This window comes from Buteo buteo, chromosome 4, assembly GCF_964188355.1.
Source record: "Buteo buteo chromosome 4, bButBut1.hap1.1, whole genome shotgun sequence".
Lineage (NCBI taxonomy): Eukaryota > Metazoa > Chordata > Aves > Accipitriformes > Accipitridae > Buteo > Buteo buteo.
This window is the reverse complement of record NC_134174.1, coordinates 26,761,795-26,784,738: the sequence shown is the minus strand read 5'-3', so window position 1 is coordinate 26,784,738 and position 22,944 is coordinate 26,761,795. Positions and strand designations below refer to the sequence as shown.

The following is a 22,944-nucleotide window of genomic DNA, read 5'->3' as shown; positions in this document are numbered from 1 at the left end:
ACCACGGCATCCGGGTGCCTCACCGACGTTCCCATTGTCCCCCGCGACACCCCAGGGCGCAGGCGCGGCACTGCCGGCTTCCGGCACCCCCGAGAACCCCCAGGCTCGGCCGGGTCCCGCTGCTGCCGCCGCCTGTACCTGGGGGTCCCCAAGGCCACCGGACCCTCCCCAGACGTGGGTGCGCCGGGGGGGAAAGGAGCCCATCGGCACCCGGTCTTCTCCAGGCGTGACGGCAGCAGTGGGAAGGAGACCGACGCCAGCCGCTTCTCGCTGCCAGCGGCTGCGCCGTGGGGCCCCATCACCACCAGCTCCTCCCCAGACGTGGTGGTTCTTGGCGGGGAAAGGCCCCCCTTGCTGTAGGAGCCTCCCCAGAAGTGGCCGAAGACTCATCTCCATCAGCTCCTCACCAGAAGTCATCCCACCAGGGCCTCACCTCCGTCAGCTCCTCACCGGACGTGGTCCCACCAAGGCCTCACCTCCATCGGAACCTCCCGAGAAGCGGTTGCACTGCAGGACTTCATTTTCTGCCTCTCCTCCCCAGGAGTGGTCCTACCAGGACCCATCTCCGCTGGCTCCTCCCCAGAAGTGGTTGCACTGCAAGACCTCATCTTCTGCTGCTCCTCCCCAGAAGCAGTCCCACGAGGACCTCATCTCCATCGTCTCCTCCCCAGAAGTGGTCCCACCTGGACCCATCTCCATTGGTTCCTCCCTCGTCACCATCCCACGGGCACCCCACCGCCATTGTCTCCCCCAGTCCGCAGGCGCCATGGAGGCATGGCGGCAGTGTGCCCACTGGCTGGTGGCGGCACGGGTCCTTCCCGCAGGGCACCGGGCGAGCAGCCCCGCGGGGCAGGTGTGGGACCTGGCACAGGCGCTGCGGGACGGGGTGCTGCTCTGCCACCTCCTCAACGCCCTCCTGCCCCGCGCCGTGCCCCCCCGCGACATCTGTCCCCGTCCCCAGATGTCACAGGTGCGACCAGGGGCAAATACTCACCAGGGGATTGGAACTGCCCCCGGGGGGGGTAACTGGGGGGGGGATAATTGCCCCAGGAAAGGGTATGGGGGTGCTGGTTCCAGTGGGAATGATGGTGACAGTGACAATGACAGCGCTGGTGTGAATGAGGTTGATGGCAACGGGGGTGATGGCAATGATGACGGGGTCGATGGTGGTGATGGTGACAGTGGGGGTGATGATGATGACGGTGGTGATGCTGGTGCCAATGGGGACGATGATGACACTGACAACAGGGCTGATAGTGACAATGACGGATGGTGAAAATGGGGATAATGGTGATGGTACCAATGGACAATGCTGTTGACAATGGGGATGATGATGATGATGGTGAGAATGACAGTGATGGTGACAGTGGTGACGATGATGTTTGTGATGATGGGGGTGACCATGATGGTGTCGATGGGTGTGATGTTGATGGTGACGGTGACCATGGGGGTGACGATGGCCATGACCACAATGGTGGTGATGATGATGGTGCTGGTGCCAGTGAGGAGGACAGTGACGATGGTGTTGGTGACAGTGACAATCATGGTGATGATGGTGGTGACGGTGCTAATGGGAGTGACAGTGACAGTGTTGGTGATGTTGATGATGGGGGTGACAGAGATGATGACAGTGTTGGTGACGGAGATGATGGACGTGCCAGTGTCAATGGTGGTGACAACGGTGGTCACAAATGGCGGAAGATGATGGGGCTGATGGTGCTGATGGGGATGACAGTGGTGGTGCCAATGATGGCGATGGTGACAATGGGTGTGATAGAGACGATAGGGGTGACAACGGGGGGTGGTGGTGCTGGTGATGGTGATGGTGATACGGTGCTACCACAGTTCCTGTGCCTGAGGAACATCCGCACCTTCCTGACCGCCTGCGCCGACAAGTTTGGGCTCCCGAAGCACCGGCTCTTCGGCGCTTTTGACCTCTTTGACGTCCAAGACTTCGGCAAGGTGGGACCCAGGTGTCTGGGTCAGACCTGGAGGCACCCAGGTGTCCAGCTCCAACCCGCCCCAAAAATGTCCCCTGTCTGTCCCCAGGTGATTGACACCCTCTCAACGCTCTCCTGGACCCCCATCGCCCAGAGCAAAGGCTTCACGTGAGTGCAGAGGACCCAGGTGTCTGGGCCCCCTCCCCAAAGGGACCCAGGCATCAGGTCCCTGAGGGACCCAGGCATCTGGGCTGTGTCCCCCCCCAGGCCCTTCCCTACCGAGGACTGCATTGGGGACGATGACATCTACAGCGGCCTCTCTGACCTCATCGAGTGAGTGGGGCAGATTGGGGGGTGTTAGGGACATATTGGGCAGTACTGGGGAAGGTTAGGGGTTTTGGGGGGTTCTTACAGGGGGGATTGGGGGGATTTGGGGGTGTGAGGGGGGATTGGGGGGCACTAGGGGGATATTGGGGGGTACTGGGGGGATAGGGGGCATTAGGGGGATATTGGGGGTATTAGGGTGGTATTAAGAGTCATGGGAGGTATTAAGGGGGGTATTGGGAGGTACTGGTGGGGTTAGGGGGTGCCAGGGGGCATTAGGGGGGCACTAGGGAGGTATTAGGGGGTATTGGGGTGCCGGGGGGCATTAGGGGGGGCACTAGGGGAGTTTTGGGGGGTACTGGGGGCAGAGGGGACATTAGGGCATTATTAAGGGGTATAGAAGGGTACCAGGGGTATTGGGGGAGATTAAATGAGTTCCTGGGTGTGTAAGGGGTTAATAAGGGGTCTCAAGGGACATTTGGGGGTATTAGAAGGGTACTAGGGAGTATTGGGGTGTTAGAGAGGTACCAGGGGGTACTGGGGGGCAATAGAGGGATATCAAGGGTATTAGGGGGGTACCTGGGGGTACTAGAGGGGTAGTGGAGGGGGATTGGGGATATTTAAGGGGTACCAGGAAGTATTAGGATATCAGGGGAGTACCAGGGGTTTTGGGGGTGCATTAGAGGGTTATTGGGGGGCATTAGGAGGTATTAGGGGGTATTAAAGGAGTAGCAGGGGTATTGGGGGGCATTAGAGAAACACCAGGGGGTATTGGGGAGGATCTGGGGGGGATTCGGGGTGCAGGGGGGTACCGGGCTGTCCCCACGCAGCGACACGGCAGAGGAGGACGATGACCTCTATGACTGCGTCGAAGCCGAAGGGGATGACGGAGACGACATCTACGAGGACCTGATGCGGGTGGAGCCCCCCCAGGCTACGGTGGGTCCCCTCCTGGATTCCTGGGTCCCCTCCTGGATTCCTGGGTCCCGTCCCCCCCCGGACACCTGGATCCCACTGTCTCCCCAGAAGGTGGAGGTGGACCGGAGGCTCTGCTGCCTCCAGGAGTTGAGACAGACGGAGGAGAGGTACACCGAGACCCTCGAGTCCATCTGCCAGGTGGGATGGGGACATGGAGGGGGGACGACACTGGGGACATGGGGACGACACTGGGGACATGGGGGGACATGGGGGAATAGGGGGGATGTGGGGGAATATTGGGGAAATAAGGGGACCTGGAGGACATTGGGGGACAAGGGGGAATATGGGGGACGTGGGCAGATGTGGGGGGATATTGGGGCACTATGGGGACATGGGGATAGGTGGCAATAGGGGGGATGTAGGGGGTGTGGGGGGCATTGGGGAAATAAGGGGACATGGGGGATATGGGGGACATGGAGGGACATGGGTGGATATGTGAGACACGAAGGGATGTGGGGGGACATTGGGGAAGTATGGGGACATGGGGGGACATGGGGGAATGTGGGGGGACATTGGGGAAATAAGGGGATATTGGGGACAGGGAGGGACATGTGGGACATTGGGGAAATAACGGGACAGGGGGACATGGGGGATATGGAGACATGGGTGACATTGGGGACACGAGGGGACATGGGGGGACATGGGAGATGGGGGGGACTGGGGGACGTGGGACACGGATGGAGATGGCAATGCAGGGGACAGGGACACAGGGACAAGGACATGGGGCACTGGGACAGGTTCTTCCAGTGTCTTCAGTACCCCTTCCCAGTGCTCCCAGTAACCCCAGTGCCCACAGCACTTCCTGCGGCCGCTTCGGCACTTCCTACAGCCCCAAGACCTCGAGAGCATCTTCATCAACATCGAGGTGACCCCAGTAACCCCCAGTGCTCCCAGTAACCCCTCCTAGTGTTCCCAGTAATGCCCAGTAACCCATCCCACTCCTCCCAGTAACCCTCCAGGGCTCCCAGTAACCCCTCTCAATGCTCCCAGTAACCCCCAGTAACTCTTTCCACTGCTCCCAGTAATGCCCAGTAACCCATCACACTCCTCCCAGTAACTCCCCAGAGCTCCCAGTAATTCCTCCCAGCAACCAACCCCTCCTACTGCTCCCAGAAATGCCTGGTAAGCCCTCCCAGTTCTCCCAGTAACCCTTCCCAGTGCTCCCAGCAACCCCCAGTAACTACAGTAGGGGGTCCTGGAAGGGTCTGGGGGATCTGAAGAGGGTCCTGGAGGGGGGGGTCCCCCTCTTTCAGTGGATGACACCCCCTCTTCACCCCACAGGAGCTGCTACAGCTGCACCGGCTTTTCCTGGGGGAGCTGCGGGGGGCACTGGCAGTGTCCGGGGGGGGCCGCGGGCTGCCCCCCCTCTTCCTCGCCTACAAGGAGAGGTGAGGGGCATTGAGGGGGCGGGAGGCAATGAAAGACCTGGGGGGGTGTCCTAGTAGGGTCTGGGGAGGGGGTGATGGGGGGTCCTGGAGGGGTCCTGGGGGGCACTGGGGGTCCTGGGAGGGTCCGGGGGGGGGGCAATGTGTGTAAAGGGGGGGAGGCCCATTTTAGGGTCCATTTGGGGGCCAATTTTGGATCCATTTTTGGTCCAATATGAGTTTATTTTGAGTCCAATTTCAGGTCTGGTTGGGGGTCCAATTCTGTCCATTTTTGGTCTAACTTTGAATCCATTTGGGGGGCAGTTCCTTCCATTTCAGCTCCAATTTCGGGGGGGGGGGGGTCAAATCTGTCCAAGTCCAATTTCAGATCCTTTTTGAGTCAACGCTGTCCATTTTGGGTCTGATATCAGCACCAATCCTGTGAATTTTGGCTCCAACTTCAGGTTCATTTTGGGGCCAATTCTGCCTATTTTGGGTCCAACTTCAGGTCCATTGCGGATCCATTCTGGGTCTGATTCTGGGTCTGGTGTCACCTTTGATTTTGGGGCAGATTCTGGCTGTATTTTGGGCGCGTTCAGGTGGATTTGGGTAGTTTCCATCCCTGCAGGTTCCTGCTCTACGGCCGCTACTGCAGCCAGGTGGAAGCAGCCGCCCGGCGCCTCGACCAGCTTGCAACCAACACCGACCTCCGCATGAAGTTGCAGGTGGACCCAGATGCCTGACTCCCCTCCACGGGACCCCCTGACACCCCCCTGAGACCCCCGTAGTCCCCCTGGAACCCTCCCAGCGCCCCTGGGACCCCCCCATCCCTCATAACCCTATGTCCCCCCATGACCCCTCTGACTCCCTCCTGTGACCCCCATGTCCCCTAGACCCTCCCAATCCCCATGACCCACTGTGACCCCAATGACCCCCCATGACCCACTGTGACCCCCCATGACCTCTTTGACCCCCATGACCCCCAGGAGTGCTCCCAACGAGCCAACAACGGGCGCTTCTCCCTACGGGACCTCCTGATGGTGCCGATGCAGCGGGTGCTCAAGTACCACCTCCTGCTCCAGGTCTGCTCACCGGGCGCACGCCTGGGTCCCCTGGGGAGATGGGGGGACACCCAGGTCCCCTGGGGCATGCTTGGGTCCCTCAGGGGACATCTGGGTCCCCTGGGGCATGCCTGGGTCCCTTGGGGAGGTGGGGGGACACCTGGGTCCCCTGGGGCTTGCCTGGGTCCCTCAGGGGACATCTAGGTCCCCCCTGGGGAAGGGGAGCCTTGGATCCCATCAAGGGGGTGTACCTGGGGTCCCTTGGGGGCCCCAGATGCCTGGGTCCCTGCCGGGAGGGGACAAGCCCTGACCCCCCCAGGAGCTGGTGAAGCTGACCCCGGAACCGGCCGAGAGGGAAAGGTTGCGGGTGGCCCTGGATGCTATGAGGGTGGGTCTGGGAGGGGGTACTGGGGGGCCCTGGGGGGTCCTGGGGGGCTGGGTGGGATCCTAGGGGGTCTTGGAGTGGTCTAGAGGGGCCCTGGGGACGTTTGGAGGGGACTTGGGGGATCCTGGAGGGCCTTGGGAGGTCCTGAGGGGCTCCTGGGGTGTCTTAGAGGGGTCCTAGGGAGCTCTTGGGGGGGATTCGGGGGGACCTGGAGGGATCCTGGGGGATCTTAGGGGGTCCTGGGGAGTTTTAGAGGGGTCCAGGGGGGTCTTGAGGGGATCCTGGGGGGTCTAGGGCGGTCTTGAGGGGGTCCTGGGGGTCTTGGGGTGGGTCCTGAGGGGGTGAAGGGGGAGTTGGGGAGGCTGGGGGGTCCTGAAGGGCTCCCTGTGGGTTCTGGGAGTCCTGGGTGGGTCTTGGGGTACCCGGGGAGGTCTGGGGGTGCTGGGGGAAATGTGGGTGCCCTATGGGGTTATTTGGGGGTTCCTGAGGGGCTCTTTGGGGTCAGGGGGGTATTTGAGGGTCAAGGGGGGCTGGAGGGTATTGGGGTGTCCCCAGGGGTATCTGTGGGTTTGGGGGTGCCTGACTGGTGTCTCCCCAGGACCTGGCGCAGTGCGTGAACGAGGTCAAACGGGACAATGAGACCCTGAAACAGCTCACGAGTGTCCAGCTCTGCCTCCACAACATGGTGATGACCCCCCCGATTTCCCCCCCCGACCCCTCCCGACCCTCCCCTGGGACCCCCCAACCACCCTGTGGTACCTCCCAAACTGCCCCAGCTCCCCCTGCACCCCCAGACCCTCCCTAATCCTCCCAAGTGTCCAGCTCTGCCTCCATAACATGGTGGGGATCCCTCAAACCTCTCTAGCATCCCTGGGACCCCCCCATGTCCCCCCAAATCCCCCCTACATCCCCCACATCCCTGCTGATGTCTGGCACAGCCACAGTCCCTGGCACAGTTTGGACGCCCCAAAATCGACGGAGAGCTGAAGGTCTCCAGCACCGAGCGGCGCTCCAAGGTGGACAGGTGGGACAGGGCAATGGGCACCATGGGGACACCCATGGGGACATGGGAACATCAGAAGAACATGGGGACACCCATGGGAATGCTGCAGGGACATCCATGGGGACATGGGAACACCACAAGGACACCATGGGGACACAACGGTGAGACCCATGGAGACATGGGACCACCACGGGAACATCATGTGGACATGAGGAAAACAGGGATGTGGGGACACCCTTGGGGACATGGAGACACCATAGGGACACCAAGAGGACATCAGAAACCAAGAACCCCCATGGGGACACCCATAGGGACATAAGGATGGGAACACGGGAACACCTTGGGGACACCCTTGTCACAGAGCAGGGGGGACAGAGCAAGGGCCGCTCCAGGGCAGTGGTGGGAACACCCCAAGGTTCATGGTGGCCTTGGGAACCCAGTGCCACCCCCATCCCTGTCCCCAGGTATGGCTTCCTCCTGGACAAGGCCCTGATCATCTGTAAGCGCCGTGGGGACTCTTACGAGGCCAAAGACATTGTGGACCTGCAAAGCCACCAACTGCGGGATGGTGACCTCGGCCCCCGTGATGGCAAGAAGGTACCCTGGGACCCAGGCGTTCCCTAAGAACCCACGTGTCCAGGTCACTGGTGGTCCCAAGCATCCAGGTCTGGTGGACCCAAGTGTCCAGGTCCTTGGTGGACCTATTGAAGCCTGGTGGACCCACATGTCCGGTTCCCAGTGGCCCCAGGTGTCCTCTTCCCAACGAACCCAGGCGTGCAAACCTGGTGGATCCCAGCATCCTGGTCTTTGGTGGACACAATTGTCCAGGTCTGGTGGACCCAAGCATCCAGGCTTTTGGTCTGCCCTAGTTGTCCAGGTCCTTAGCGGACACACTGAAGCCTGGTGGCCCCAGGAATGTGGTCCCCAGTGGCCCCAGGCATCTGGGTGGCAGTGAACCCAGGCATCTGGGTGCCACTGAGTCCCACCCATGCCCGCAGTGGACCCACACCTTCCTGCTCATCGACACGGCCGGGCTGCAGGGCTATGAGCTCTTCTTCAAGACCCGTGAGCTGAAGAAAAAGTGGCTGGAGCAGTTTGAGATGGCCCTGTAGGTGCCCCTGCACCCAGGGGTGGGGGGACCTGCCCTACTGAGGGCTGACTGGCCTCCGGGGGGGGACAATTTGCCCCCACCAGACCCAGGTCCCTCCATCTCTCGCCAGCTCCAACATCTTCCCTGAGCACGCCCTGGCTGACGGGCATGACTTCCAGATGTTCTCCTTTGAGGACACCACATCCTGCAGGGCCTGCCAGATGTTGCTGAGGTAGGACCCCAAAATTATGTCCCCCACTCTCCTGGGGAGACAGTGGGGGACAGGGTGACCTGGGAGATGGGGTTGGGAGTCTCTGGGAGAAGGGGAGGCCCCGTCTAGGTGACTGGAGGTGGTACGAGGTCTTGATGGGTCAAGGTCTGGGTGAGTTGAGGCTAAGGTGGGTCAAGGTCTGAGTTGGTAAAGGATTGGGTAGGTTGAGTCCTGGATAAGCCAAAGCCAACATGGGTCAAGTCTTGGGTGGGTCAAGGACCTGGTGGGTCAAGCCCTGAGTGGCCCAAGGCCAAGGTGGGCCAAGAGTTGGGTGGAGGCCAAGGTGGGTCAAGACCAGGGTGGGATGAAACTAAGGTGGGTTGGTCCCGGTGGAGCCAAGACCAACATGGGCCAAGGACCTGGTGGGTCAAGAACTGGGTTGGCCCAAAGCCCAGGTGGGTCTAGGATTGGGTCAGTCCTGGGTGGGCCAAGGTAGGTGGGTGCAGGTGGGCCAATGGGTGTCCCCTCATGCTGACCGTGACCCTGTGTCCCCCCATGTCCTGGTGTTCCCCCAGGGGCACGTTCTACCAAGGCTACCGCTGCAGCCGGTGCCGGGCCCCCGCGCACAAGGAGTGTCTGGGGCGGCTGGGAACCTGCGGCAGGGCTGGCGCCGGTGAGAGGCATCATGGGATATCGAGGGGATGGGGATTGTGGGATAGTGGGAAGGGGGAGCATCGTGGGATGGGGAGAAGAGCATCATGGCTTTGGGGAGTGGGGCACCGTGGGATGGGGAGTGGGGCATTGTGGGATACAAGATGGCCAACATGGAGCAGTGTGTTGTGAGATAGGGGTGGCCCAGGTGGAGCAGAGCATTATGGGACACCCTAACAAGGGCCACCCACCCCCACAGGAGCCTAATTAGCACAAAGTGTTAATCAGGGCAGGGGTTGAATACTCCCAACTAACAAGTATTTCCTCTTCCACCCTACAGATCCAGGCTCTGGCACAAGGAAGGTAACAGCAAAATGGGTCAAAATGGGCTGAAATGCCCTGAATTTGGGAGTGGAGAAGCCCTGGGGGGTGTCATGTACCACCCCCCTGGGACTAACTGGGGTCTCGTTGCTCCCCAGAACAAGTCGCAGCGGCCGGGCACTGAGAAGAAGAGGGGAGACCTGGGTGAGGACAACGTGGGGGGCCCGGACACCTGGGTCCGCATATTCAGGGGGCAGAGGGGGTGACCATGCCCTGGATGCCGGGGTTCACCACCACCCCCCATCATGTGTCCTCCTTCCAGGGTTGCCCAAGATGGAGGCGAGCCAGCACTACAGCGGTGTCCCCCCACCGCCGGGGGCCGTGGGTCCTGCCCTACGTCTCAGCCCTGGCGACGTTGTGGAGGTCACCGTGGCCGAGGCTGAGCAGCTCTGGTGGCAGGTGGGGATGGGACCCTCATGGTCATGTTGGGAAGGACTTCTGCTATGGGGCAGACCCCATGGCCATACTGGGAAGGACCTCTACTATGGAGGCAAACCACTATGGCCATGCTGGGATGAACCTCCACTATGGGGCAGACCCTCATGGCCATGCTGGGAAGGACCTCTACTATGGAAGCAAACCACTATGGCCATACTGGGGTGGACCTCTGCTATGGGGGCAGACCCCCATGCCCATACTGGGAAGGACCTCTACTATTGAGGCAGACCACTATGGTCATGCTGGAATAGACCCTCACGATGAGCTGGGATGGACCCCCATAGTGAGCTCAGACCACAATGGCTGTGATGGGCTAGACCTTGATGAGTTGGGAAGCCACGGTTGGCTTGGACCCCCATGATGGGGTCGGGCCAGATTCCCACAACAAGGTTGGACCCCCATGATGGGGCTGGACCTCTGTGGCCATGCTGAACCCCCACAATGGAGATGGGCTGGAGCCCCATGGCCCCCCTGGTCCTTCATCCCTAGGGCAGGAACGTGGCCAACGGTGACCTGGGCTGGTTCCCTTGCGCCGCCGTGAGACCCTTCATCTGCGTGAGTATGGGGACCCCAAAACATCCCCAGGAGCCCCTGCACCCACCCTGATGTCCCCAAGATATCTGGGGTGTCCTGGGATTTGGGGGTGTGTCTGTGGGATACACAGGGGTCTCAGAGGAGTTGCCTTCTGTCCCCCCTTGATCCCCAACTCTGTTTCTCTCCCCCAGGTGCCACTGCCAGATCTCTCCGTTTACCCCTGGTCGGTGTTGGGGTTCTCCATTGCCCCTGGGGCACCCCAAATCCTCCTCTGGGCTCCCATAACCCCTGGGGACCTCCCCAATCCTCCCCCAGGGTCACCCTGTAGCCCCCAGGACCCCATGAAACATCCCCTGGGGGCTTTATTCTTCCTGGGGTCACCCCAAATCTCCCCCCAGGGTCACCCCATCCTTCTTGGGGTCACTCTATATCCTCCAGGACCTCCCAGATCCCTTCCTGGAGTCCTTCATCCTTCCTGCAGTTACCCCATTGCTCCTAGGGCCCCCCAAAATCCCTCCTGTGGTCCTCCATCCCTCTTGGGGTCACCTAAATTCTCCTCCGTGCCTCCCCCCCTCCCCCCATATGCTCCCTGAGCCCTCTATCCTTCCTGGGGCCCCTCAAATCCTCCCTCAGAGTCCCACAAATCCTTTCCCCGTGCCCCCCATCCCTCCTGGGGTCACCCCAAATCCTCCCCTGAGCTCTCCATCCTTCCTGCCCCCCCCAAGGGTTGCCCCATAGGCATTAGGATCCCCCAAAATCTTCCTCTGAGCCCTCCATTCTTCCTGTGATCACCCCATAGCTCCCAGGCCCTCCCCCCCAAATCATGCCACAGGGGCCCCCAACCCTCCACGTGTCTCCCCCAAATCCCTCATCTGGGTTGCTCCATAGCCCCCAGCTCCCCCTCCCTCCCTCCATCCCCTCGAATTGCTCTGGGAAGGGGCAGGGGATGCTTGTTTTGGGGCTCAGGACCCCCATCCCTTAATCCCTAGGTACGCTGGTCCCATGGAGCGGGGGGAAGCCGAGCAGCTCCTGATGCCCCGCTCCGACGGCGCCTTCCTGGTGCGACAGCGGGTGAAGGATGCCGGCGAATTCGCCATCAGCATCAAGTAGGGACCAGGGACACTTCCCAGGTGGGGGGACACAAGACGGTCCCTGGCTCAGCCCCCCCATGTTCCCCTGTCCAGGTACCGCGGGGAGGTGAAGCACATCAAGGTGATGACAGCAGAGGGGCTCTACCGCGTCACTGAGAAGAAGGCGTTCAAGGGGCTGGTGGTGAGCATTGGACCCCCCTTCTCTGCCAACCCCCCCTGCCCCAGATCTCTGGGTCCCCATCACGTTGAGTTTGGGGGCCGGTGGTGACCCCAAGGCTTGACCATGTCCACAGGAGCTGGTGGAGTTCTACCAGCACAGCTCGCTCAAGGATTGCTTCAAAACCCTTGACACGGCACTTGTGGTGCCCTTCAAGGAGCCCGAGAGCCGGGCTGGTCCCCGGCCTCCTGGTAGGACCTGAGAGATGGGGTGGCATGGAGGTGGTGGGGTCCCCCACCAGAGTAGGAGTGGTGGGGTGGATGCAGTGGTGGCGGGATGGACATGGTGGGGTCCTCTTTTGGTCATGGTGAAGAGGACAGGCCAAGGGGTACAGCTGAGTCACAGGGATGGGACAAGGGCAATGGCCAAGGGATGAGTCAAGGGAATGGTTGAGGTCAAGGGAGAGGAGCAGCCATGGGATGGGTTGAGGGGGACAAATAGCCAAGGGGGATAAGTTGAAGGGACAGGGATGAGGCGGGTGGTTGAGTCATTGGGGTCAAGTCATTGGTGATGGCCAAGAGATGGGTAGAGGGATCAGCGATGGGATGAGTCAAGGAGGGATGAATGGCCAAGAGGGACAGCTAGGTTCTGGGGACATGTCAATGGAGATGGCCAAGGGGTGGGTTGAGGGAAGGACTGTGGAACACTCAAGGGGGCACAAATGGCCACATGGACCAGATGGAGGGGACTTGGGCAGCCCTGGGGGATGACCTGGGGAACAACCTGGGGAACTCGTACATGTCCACGTCCTCCCCCTCCCCAGGAGCCGTGCGCAGCTTTGGTTCTGCCAAAGCCCGCTATGACTTCTGCGCCCGGGACCGAACGGAGCTGACACTGCGGGAAGGCGACATCATCCGTGTCCTCAGCAAGAAGGGCCACCCAGGCTGGTGGAAAGGAGAGATTTACGGGCGGGTATGGCACCTTCCCCACCCCAAGGTCCTCCCCCCCCCCACGCCGAGCTCCTCACACCTTTTCCGAACGTGTCCTCCTTCTCCCAGGTTGGATGGTTCCCCGCAAACTACGTGGAGGAAGATTACTCGGAGTATTGCTGACCATGGACCCCCACCCCATCCCATCCACCACCTTGTGTCCCACCACCTGTGTCCCCCCACCCCAGAGGCCACCACATCCCTCTTCACCCTTCCCAGCCCCCATTAATTTATGCCTCTTCTCGCCCAGGAGGGACAATAAATGAGGATGAGGACCAGCTGCAGGGTCAGATTGTGCAGGAAGGGACCCAGGCATCTGGGTGGGGGATGAGGTCACGGGGTTGGTTTTTTCCGGGAAGGGACCCGGGCGTCCGGGCGGGCAATGAGGTCAAGGTTGTGCAGTCGGTTTCTCTGGGAACGGACCCAGGCATCCGGGCAGGAATGAGACCACGTGGTTGATGTCTCCGGGAAGGGACTCGGATGTCCAAGCAGGGATGAGACCACAGGATTGATGCCTCCAGGAGGGGACCCAGGTGTCTGGGCAGGGATGAAACCATGGGGTTGATGTCTCCAGGAGGGGACCCAGGTGTCCAGAGAAGGGACATGGACAAGATCATAGGGTCACCTTCACTAGGAAAGGACCCAGTTGTCCAGGTGGGGATGAGGCCATGGGGTCACCATCTCCAAGAAGGGACCCAGGCATCCGGGCAGAGGACATGGATGAGGTCGTAGGGTCACTTTTGCTAGGAAGGGACCCAGGCATCCGGGTTGGGGCAAGGTCATGGGGTCAACATCTCCAAAAAGGAACCCAGGCATCCAAGGTGAGGTCATGGACGAGGCCATGGGGTCAGTCCCTCCAAGAAGAGACCCACATATCCGGGTGGGGGAGCCCCATCACTGCTGTTACGTGCCATGAGCGGCCTCAGGCCTCAGCCCACACTGAAGGGGGCGGAAGGGAGGAATGGGGAGGGGGGGGAAGCGGTTTGTGGGGCCGTTTGGTGGTTTCGGGGCTGTCCGGTGCTACTTCCCCTCTGCCACCGGCGCCGCGGGGCTACTGCATCCCCCGTCCTGTCTCCTGTCATGGGGTGCCCCCTCCTTGCCACCTGCGTCTGGGGTGAGTTGTGCGCCAGCCCCCCTGGGGGGGGGGTTGGGGTGAAAAGGAGGGAAATGGGAAAAGGGAAACTGAGGCAGGGACGGAAGTAGGTCAGGGCTGTAAGAGCTGCAGTGCAAAGCAGCCCCAAATGGCCTGAAATTGCCCCAAAATGGGGCTTCTGGAGCTAGGAGGGGGGTGTCAAGCCCTGAAACGGGGGGTTGAGTCCCTAAATGATAGGTTTGAGCCTAGGGGGGGTGGAGGTTGAGCCCCCAAAATGGGGTCTTGAGCCCCCAAAAGAAGGGTTTGAGCCCTGATGGGGGAGGGTGGAGCCCCAAAAAGGGAGTTCAGAGCTCTCATATGGGTAGGATGAACCCTAAAAGGAGGGTTTTGACCCAAAAAGGGGAGATTTGACCCACCCCAAAAAGATTTTGAACCCTGATGGGGGTGTGAAGCCCAAAAAGGGGGTGTTTAACCCCCAAAAGGGAGCACTGAGCCCTGATGGGGGAAGAATGAGCCCCAAAAGGGGGGACTGAGCCCCCAAAATGAAGGTTTGACCCCCAAAAGGGGATTTTGAGCACTGATATGGGGTTTGACCCCCAAAAGTGGCGTTTGAGCCCTATGGGGGAGTTGATCCTGGGGGGGGGGGTCACTCCTCAAGAAGGGGGGGTCCTGATGTCCCCTTGTGTGTCCCCAGTGCTGTGTCACCTCCTGAGCCACCTGCCCCCCACCAAGGGTGACCAGACAGGTGAGTGGGGGGGTTTGGGGGGCTGTAAGGGGTTTGGGGGGGGTGAAGGGTGGGGGGAATCTGGGGGTCACAGTGGGAGATCGGGGGGGGTCAGGCTCAGACCTGGGTCCTGTCCCCACCCTCGCCCCCCCCTCCATGTTCCCCACAGTGTCCTGTGGTCCCCACTTCTGCTCCATCAACAGCTGCTGCCTGGGTCATCACCAAGTGGGGGACCAGGGGGAATCCTGGGTTTGTGGGTGCCCCCCTGGCATGACCCCCACCCCCCAAAACTCTTCAACCATCTCCTGCCGGGGTAAGGGGGCAAACATCCCATTTCTACCACTTCCCCATTTTATCTCCCCTTTTTAAGCCTTTACCCCCCCCTTTAATCCTTTATCCCCCTTTTTTAACCCTTTACCCCCTTTTTTCCCCCATTCTGGGGGTGCTGAGCCCCCCCTGAGCCACACAGGCAGGGCAGGATGGGGCACCCCCCTCCCTGAAAGGCCACAAACTGACCCAAATCCACAGAGTCTGGTCCCAAACCGAAGTCCACCTGTACCATCCCCAGTCTAGAGGAAGCCAGGAAGGCGTGCAGGGACAACAAGGTGGGGTTTGGGGGGGGGGGGGAAGGAAAGGGAGGGGAGGATGGATGGACAGACAGACAGATGGATGGAGGAAGGAATGGATGGAGGGGCAGGCAGATGGAGGAACAGACAGAGGGACAGAGGGAGGGATGGAGGGATGGATGGATGGATGGACAGAGGGAGGGATGGACAGATAGATAGTAAAGGGGAGGGAGGGACAGACAGATAAATGGACAGATGGAGGGAGGGGTTGAGGAACAGACAGATGGACGAGGGGTGGAGGAATGGAGGGAGGGATATGGATGTTTGGAGGGATGGACGGACAGAAAGAGGGAGGGATGGTGGGCTGGAGGCAGGGAGGGACAGACAGACAGACAGCTGTGGGGCGTGGGTTGATGCTGGCACCCCCACACCCCAGACCCCGCTGGAGGCCACCCGCTGCGCCCATCTGCAGGCCACCCAGGAGCACCTGAACGCTGCCTGCACCCACGCCACGGAGAAGAACCTGCAGGTGACACGGGGGTGGGCACACGCGTGTGCCCGGGGCTGGGGGTGTCTGTGTGTCCCCATGTGCGTCCACCCGCTGCACGTGTGTGCATCCCCTACATGTGTGCATCCCGTGTCCAGCCCCTATACGTGTGTGCACTCCCATGTACCTACACGTGTGCAACACCGTGTCAACCCCTACACATGTGCATCCCGTGTCCGTCCCCTACGTGTCTGTGCAACCCCATGTCCAGCCCCTACACACGTGCATCCTCCTGTGAATCCCCTCAGCGTGTATCCCCTACACGTGTCCATCCCGGTGTCTATCTCCTACATATGTGCATGGCCTATGTCTGTCCTGTACGTGCATCCCCTACATGTGTGCACTTCTATGTTCACCCTCTACATGTGTCCGTGCCCTGCATGCATCCCCTACGTGTGTCCATCACATGTGCACCCCTTCTCGTGTGTATCTCTGTGTGCACGCCCTGCACACGTGTCCCTCCCCTACAGATATGCATCCCCTACATGTGTGCATGTCCCGTGTCTGTCCCCTACACGTGTCTATCCCCATGTGCATCCTCCATCACCCCTATGCATCCTTCCCCTGCATCTCCCTCCCCTGTGTGCATCCCTGCACACCCCTGACACACGCGTGTGCCCTCCCTTGTCCCCTCCCCAGGCCGTGCAGGAGCAGATAAAGAGAGTCACGCAAAACTACTCCACCGCCCTAGCCATGGACCTGCTGCTGCAGAGCACCGAAGCTGTGGTGCTGCAGATGGCCCTCAAAGGCCTTGGCTCCAGCACCCAAAAATTCAACACCTCCACCGTGGGTACGCCAGCACCCATGGGTGCCCCCCAAAAGCATTGCAATGCCCCCAAAAGCATTGCAACACCCCAAGAACCAGCCTGGTGGCATCACCGCATCCCTTCCCCGCAGCTCTGCAAGAGCACAAGTGGCACCCAAGGCAAGCAAAAGACCCTAAAAAAGCCTTTTTTCACCCCAAATCAGAGGCCACAGTGGAGGTGGTGCGTGACAACTGCCCCCAGACCACGCTGGTGCTGGCGGTGGGTGAGGAGAACCTGACCATCAGCTGCCGTGAGGTGGTGAGCCATACCCAGGCAGGTACGGCTACTACACTGCTGCAAGAAACAAAAAGCTCAAACACACACACACACACAGATTTGGTATTTTGGGGGTGTTTTTTTGACCCAGTTCTCTGGGCAGGCAAGCACGTGGTGGCCTTCATCGTCTACAAGGAGTTGCTGAGCAGCGTCACGGAGCTGCACCAGGGAAAGCTCAACTCCCACGTAGTCAGCGGCACCGTGGGGAAAACTGGTGTCACCTTCGATACCACCTTCAACATCACCCTGCAGCACAGCACGGTGGGTGCTGGGGGGCTGCCCTGGGGTTTGGGGGGAGGGGGGGGTCTGCTGAGGGGTGCGCGGGGTCGGGATTTGCACGAGGAAGGACAACAGCGTTTGTTCCATCAAGTGCGTTGGTCCAAATTATGGTGGGGCTGGCAACGGGGCATCGTGATGGTGCAAATTTGGAGTGTGGTGATGGTGAATTTGGGGGTGAATCCCCATCCCGGGGCAAATTTGGGGTCAGTGCATCCCGGTTCCGGTGCAAATTGGGCTCCTGTGCAAATCTGGGGTTGGTGCATCCCTGTTCCGGTGCAAATTTGGATTTGGTGCATCCCTGTCTTGGTACAAATCTGGATGCAGTGTAAATCCAGACTTGGTGCATCCCCATCCTGATGCAAATTTGGATTTGGTGCATCCCCATCCCTGTGCAAATCTGGATCCTGTGCAAATCCAGGTCCATATATCCCTGCCCTGATGCAAACTTGGATTTCGCACATCCCAACCCTGATGCCAATTTGCATTTAGTGCATCCCTGTCCCACTGCAAGATTCAGCTCGTCCTCATGATGGTGCAAATTTGGATCCAGTGCAAACTGGGATTCAGTGCATTTCCATCCCAGCGCAAATTTGGATCTGATGCATCTCTGTCCTGGTACAAATTTGGATCACGTGCAAATTTGGGCTTGGTTCATCCCTGTCTTAATGTAAATTTGGTTTGCATCTCTATCCTCATGAAAATCCATATCCTGTGCAAATTCAGGGTCGGTGCATCCCCAACCTGGTGCAAATCCGGATCCCATGTAAATTTGGGGTCACTGCATCCCCATCACAGTGCAAATTTGGGTTTGGTGCATCTCCATCCTGGTGCAAATTTGGACCCTGTGCAAATCTGGGGTCACTACATCCCCATCACAATGCAAATTTGGGATCAGTGCATCCCAACCCTGGTGCAAATCTGGATCCCGTGCAGATCTGGGTTTGGTGCATCCTTATCGAGGTGCAAATCCAGATCCTGTGCAAATTTGGGGTCGGTGCATCTTCATCCCAGTGCAAATCTGGATCCTGTGCAATTTTGGGGTCAGCGCATCCCCATCCTGGTGCAAATTCAAGCTCAGCACATCCCCATCCCATTCCACATCCAAACTGATGGTGGGAAGGGGTGGTGCAGCCCCTCCCTGGGGCCGCAGGACATGTCTTGAGCAGGCCGTGCTCAGCAGGCGCTCCAGGTGGGTGACGAGCCACGCTGCATGTCCTGGCAGCTGATGGGCACCAAAGGCCACTGGACGCCCTCAGGCTGCGCCCGTGTCGGGGGTGACAACCTCCACTCCATCTGCGCCTGCAACCACTTCTCCGCCTTCGCCATCCTCATGGCCATCCACCCCATCACGGTAAGATCCCATTTGCACCCTTAAAATACCCATTTTTGAGGTGTTTTCTTCCTTCCCAAACGGCTGTGCGCAGCCACGTGCCGGACGGGACTTGCATGATGTCGTGAGCGTGACGTCACCCACAGGACAGCTTCGCGCTGACGGTGGTGACCTACGTGGGGATGTCGGTGTCGCTGGTCTGCCTCTTCCTCGCCATCGTCACCTTCCTCCTGTGCCACTCACTCTGGAGTGTCAGCATCACCCTCCACCTGCAGCTCAGCATCTGCCTCTTTGCTGCCAACCTCCTCTTCCTCGTGGCCGTGCCCCACACTGCTAATAGGGTATGGGTTCCTTGGGGTCTCCTTGAGCATCTTGGGGCCTTCAGGGGCTCCCTGGGGTCTCCACATGCTCCTTGGGGTCTCCTTGAGCATCTTGGGGCCTTCAGCAGCTCCTTGATACTCCTTGGGGTCTCCACATGCTCCTCAGGGTCTCCTTGAGCATCTGGGGGCATCAGGGGCTCCTCAGCATCTTACTTTGCTCCTCTGGGTCTCCACGAGATCTTTGGAGCTCCCTCAAGCTCCCCAGGACCTCCTCAAGGTCTTTGGGGAGCTTGTGGGGAAAAGAAGCCAGGGTCATGGCTCTTGGCTGTAGCCTCTGTCCTAATAGCTCCAGCAGACCTTCTGCTGGGAGTCCCATCTCATGCTGGGTGGGTGAAAGCACCCCAATTATGGGATAACTGAGTTTGGAAGGTTTGGTCCAACCCCAACTCAAAGCAGGTCCAATTAGTTGAGATTCTTCAAGGTTCTTGGTCCCCTTCTTGCTCCAGGTGGGTGTCAGCACCTGAATTATGGGATAAATGAGGTTGAATGGGATGTTTGGAGGTCTCCAGACCAATCTCCATTCAAAGTAGGTCCAACAAGTTGAGGTTCCTCAGAGTTGTTGGGTCTCATCTCTCTCCAGGTGAGTGAAAGCACCTGAATTACAGGATAACCAAGGTTGAACAGGATGTTTGGAGGTCTCCAGACCAACCCCAATTCAAAGCAGGTCCACCCAGCTGGTGTTCCTCAAGGCTCTTGGGTCCCTTTTTCCTCTGAGTGGGTGGAGCCAACTGAACTACAGGATAGCTCAGCTTGCAAGAGACATTTGAATGTCTCTTGTCTGCCCTCAGCATCTCCACCTCCTTGAGGTTCCTTGAGGCCATGTTGGGGTGTGTGGAATATCTCGAAGTGCTGGAGATGTCACCGCCTCCCTGGACCACACTGTGGTCACACTAGGGAGCCCAGCATGGCCTCCATTTCCCCCATCCAGCTGGCGTGCGCCATCACGGCAGGCTTTCTCCATTACCTCTTCCTTGCCTGCTTCGCCTGGATGTTCCTGGAGGGTTTGCATCTCTTCCTCACTGTCAGGAACCTGCGTGTCCTCAACTACACCAGTGCCAATCGCTTCAGGAAAAGATACATCTACCCCGTGGGCTACGGCGTGCCGGCCATCGTGGTGGCCGTCTCTGCCGCCGTCCATCCTGATGGCTACGGCACCGAGCGCTAGTGAGTCCCACCAGCACCAAGGCTCGGGTCAACCAAGTGGGGTGGGATCATAGATGGAGAACATCGGGCGTTTTGCCTAAATCACCCCAAAAAAAGATGCCATGGCATCCAGCTCGTGGGTACTTTCATGCCACCAAAATCAGGTTTTTGGACTATTCTTCCTGTTTTCTCCCTTTTTTAGCTGCTGGTTGAGCACGGAGGGAGGCTTCCTCTGGAGTTTCCTCGGCCCTGTCTGTGTCATCATCCTGGTGGGTGTCTTGCTGCTGAAAGGAGGCGGAGGGGGAAAAATTGGGAGAAAAAAGAGCAAATTTAGACTTACCTTTAAGAACAGTATTAAGCAAACCTCCTATGGGCTGGGTGCACTTGGCAGAGTTTGCACCACAGTGTGTTAATGATGGTTTTTTGCACCATTGGCCCCTTTTCCACCCCAAATCTACGATCATGGCCATGGCTCTTCCCCTATAGACCCCAAATTGAGGAATTTTGAAGATTTGCATAAAAAGAACAAATGCATGTGTTTGTTTAAGGACGGTATTAAGCAAACATCCCATGGGCTGGGTGTGCTCGGTGAAGGTCATGCCACGGTGCACGGTTTTGCACCGTTGACCCTTTTCCACCCCAAATTTACACCCCGTGGACCCTGTCTTGCAAAATGATGGTTTTCTGCTTTCTGCACAGGTTAATTTGCTATTTTTTCTCACCACCCTCTGGACGCTGCGGGACAAACTCTCCTCCCTCAATGCTGATGTCACAGCTCTAAAAAACACCCGGTGGGTTTTTGCGTTGGTGGGAAGCGTGTCAGGTTTTGGGGGGAGGATGAAGAGCATCTGGGATGGGTTTGGGGTGGAAAAAAGAGCAAAATGAGTGTTCCATCAGGCTGATGACGTTCAAGGCGCTGGCGCACATCTGTATCCTGGGCTGCACGTGGGGTCTGGGCTTCCTGCAGGCACAGGGTGACAATATAGCAGTGCCCTTCATCTTCACCATCGTCAACAGCCTGCAGGGAGCCTTCATCTTCCTTGTGCACTGCGTCCTCAACCGGCAGGTACCATGGGGGGGGACCCAGGTGTGGGATCCATCAGAGGGGACAGGGACACTCAGGACACAACTGTGGGTCCCGTCCACAGGTGACGGAGCAGTACCAGCGCTGGTTTAGGGCGCTGGGGCGAAGAGCACACCCCCAGGAGATGCCCACCACGGAGATACATGTCACCTATGTCATGGTAAGGGCACCCCATCACCTGGGTCCCTGGAGGGTGCTGAGTGGCCACCTGGGTCCCTCTGGGGTGCTGGGTGGGCACCCAAACATCTGGGTCTTCTGCTTGCCACCAAAAGGAGGTGGGGGCCAGGGGTCGCACAGGGGAGGCTGCCTGGACCCCAAGGTCCTTGGGGGTCTGGCAAGAAACCACCAGAACCTCTGCCCCATTTTGTCCTCGTTTCACCCCAGCATGGCCCCTTTTTGTCCCCAGGAAGGGGAAAGGCCGCAGAGCCACAGCACTGAGGGCTGCACGTGGGAGAAGTGACAGCGGGTGCCCCCCAGGATCAACCCATTTCCAGCACATCCAACCCATTTCCAGCTATTTTCCAGCACATCTGACCCACTTCCAGCATATTTCCTACAGATCCAACCCATTTTCCGAGTTTTCCTGCTGATTTGACCCATTTCCAGCATTTTTTTTCCTGCAGAACAACCCGTTGTTAGCATCTTCCTCACAGGTCCGACCCGTTTTCAGCATTTTCCTGCAGAACAACTCATTTACAGTATTCTTTCCACATATCTAACCCATTTCCCAGCATTTTCCCCAAGAAATGACCCATTTCCAGCATTTTCTTCTGGAATCAATCCGTATTCAGCTGCTTCCTCCTCCAGGATCAACCCATTTCCTGCATTTTCCTGTGGAATGACCATTTTCCAGCATTTTTCCTGCAGATTTGACCCACTTCCACCATTTTCTCCAAAGAAAAAACTGATTTCCAGCATTGTTCCTGCAGATTTGACCCACTTCCAGCATTTTCTCCAAAGAAACAACCAATTTCCAGTATTTCCTCTCACGACTGAGCCATTTCCAGCATTTTTTCACAGAACAACCCCCTTCCTGAGTTGTTCCACTGGTTGGTTTTAATCCACTTGCAGCATTTACTCTAAGAAACGACCAATTCCCATCATTTTTCTGTGGGACGTCCTGTTTCCAGCATTTTTCCTGCACATTTGACCCACTTCCAGCATTTTCTCCAAGGATCACCTAATTTTCAGCATTCTTCTCCTGACACTTGACCCCTTTCCAGCATTCTTCCACGGAACGATGCATTTTCACCATTTTCCCAGCAGTTTTGCCCCATTTTTCCAGCTGCTTCCCTTCACGCTTGCCCCAGTCCTGACCTTTTCCTGCAGAAAGACCCATCTCCAGTGTGTTTTCCCATGGGATCGCTCCGTTTTTTGGCCTTTTCCGGCTGCCTTCGCCCCGCAACTCCAGCGGCTATTTTTGGGCTGAAAAAAGCTGATTAAAGGCATGTGGCTCATCCCTGAGGAGTCAAGCTGGATGCGGCCAGTGGGGGGAACGCATGGGCCCACTTGGGGGTCTGGGAAGGGGGGGCCCAGATCCCTGGGTCCCCTCCAAGGAGGGGCCATGGGCACCCCCCAAACCCTGAGGCCTAGAGACAAGAGTGGGTGGGGTCTTGAGCCAGTCAAGCCCCGCCTCACTTCCCCCTGAGGCCAATTAGCTTCTGGCTAGCTCTTGATTGACAGGGGATGGCAGTCAAGGGGTGCTGAGGGTGTCTTTCCCGCCCCCAAGAGCCAGAGAGGTGCCTGATTGGTGGGAGGAGGGAGTTGGGCGGTGCCAGGAGGTGGGAGCAGAAGGGGGCCTATCGTGCGGTTGGGTGGGCGGAACGGCGGTGGTGCCAGCCAATGGGCAGCGCTTGGCCTGTGAGGTGGTGCTAAGGGGAAAAGCCGCCCCCCTGCCAGCACACAGAGAAGGTGGCGGTTGGCTGTGAGCTGAGATGGGCAGCAGGGCTCAGCCAATGGGGCGTCGAGAAAGGCCTCTGAGGCTCCTGAGGAGAGCTGAGGGGAGATGGCGGCTTTGGGGGGCCCTGGGAACTGCCCCCCTACACTTCCAGTGCCCCCCCAGTGCTGGGACTGGGCTGTGTCCATGCCCCAGTGCCCTCCCAGTAACCCGCAGTGCTGG

The 22,944-nt window shown here is 59.0% G+C and overlaps 2 protein-coding genes across 3 annotated transcripts; both read left to right on the top strand.

Annotated features, from left to right (window-relative positions):
• The first annotated feature begins 58 nt into the window (after positions 1 to 58).
• On the top strand, positions 59 to 12,867 carry VAV1 (vav guanine nucleotide exchange factor 1). Of its 2 annotated transcripts, none has more exons than XM_075025236.1 (27): positions 59 to 970; positions 1,846 to 1,962; positions 2,050 to 2,108; positions 2,208 to 2,273; positions 3,095 to 3,203; positions 3,294 to 3,380; positions 4,039 to 4,107; positions 4,524 to 4,630; positions 5,235 to 5,331; positions 5,593 to 5,688; positions 5,987 to 6,055; positions 6,651 to 6,737; positions 6,991 to 7,076; positions 7,520 to 7,652; positions 8,054 to 8,163; positions 8,276 to 8,377; positions 8,932 to 9,029; positions 9,348 to 9,370; positions 9,487 to 9,532; positions 9,651 to 9,787; positions 10,316 to 10,381; positions 10,552 to 10,583; positions 11,350 to 11,466; positions 11,545 to 11,632; positions 11,745 to 11,859; positions 12,432 to 12,580; positions 12,667 to 12,867. In XM_075025236.1, exons 1-27 carry the CDS (start codon positions 767 to 769, stop codon positions 12,718 to 12,720), a joined length of 2,523 nt encoding a protein of 840 aa, XP_074881337.1. In that variant the 5' UTR covers positions 59 to 766; the 3' UTR covers positions 12,721 to 12,867. The 2 variants fall into 2 exon arrangements, with proteins under 2 accessions (XP_074881337.1, XP_074881336.1); XM_075025235.1 differs by having other exon boundaries at positions 3,291 to 3,380.
• An 810-nt stretch (positions 12,868 to 13,677) lies between these two features.
• LOC142030582 (adhesion G protein-coupled receptor E3-like) lies at positions 13,678 to 22,231 on the top strand. Its single transcript, XM_075026833.1, has 16 exons — positions 13,678 to 13,711; positions 14,385 to 14,435; positions 14,584 to 14,727; positions 14,943 to 15,019; positions 15,417 to 15,509; positions 16,167 to 16,317; positions 16,497 to 16,610; positions 16,713 to 16,870; positions 18,066 to 18,239; positions 18,365 to 18,559; positions 19,527 to 19,762; positions 19,944 to 20,010; positions 20,441 to 20,532; positions 20,639 to 20,807; positions 20,890 to 20,985; positions 21,232 to 22,231. The coding sequence occupies exons 1-16, from the start codon at positions 13,678 to 13,680 to the stop codon at positions 21,283 to 21,285; spliced, it is 1,905 nt and encodes a 634-aa protein (XP_074882934.1). The 3' UTR covers positions 21,286 to 22,231.
• The last annotated feature ends 713 nt before the right edge of the window (positions 22,232 to 22,944 follow it).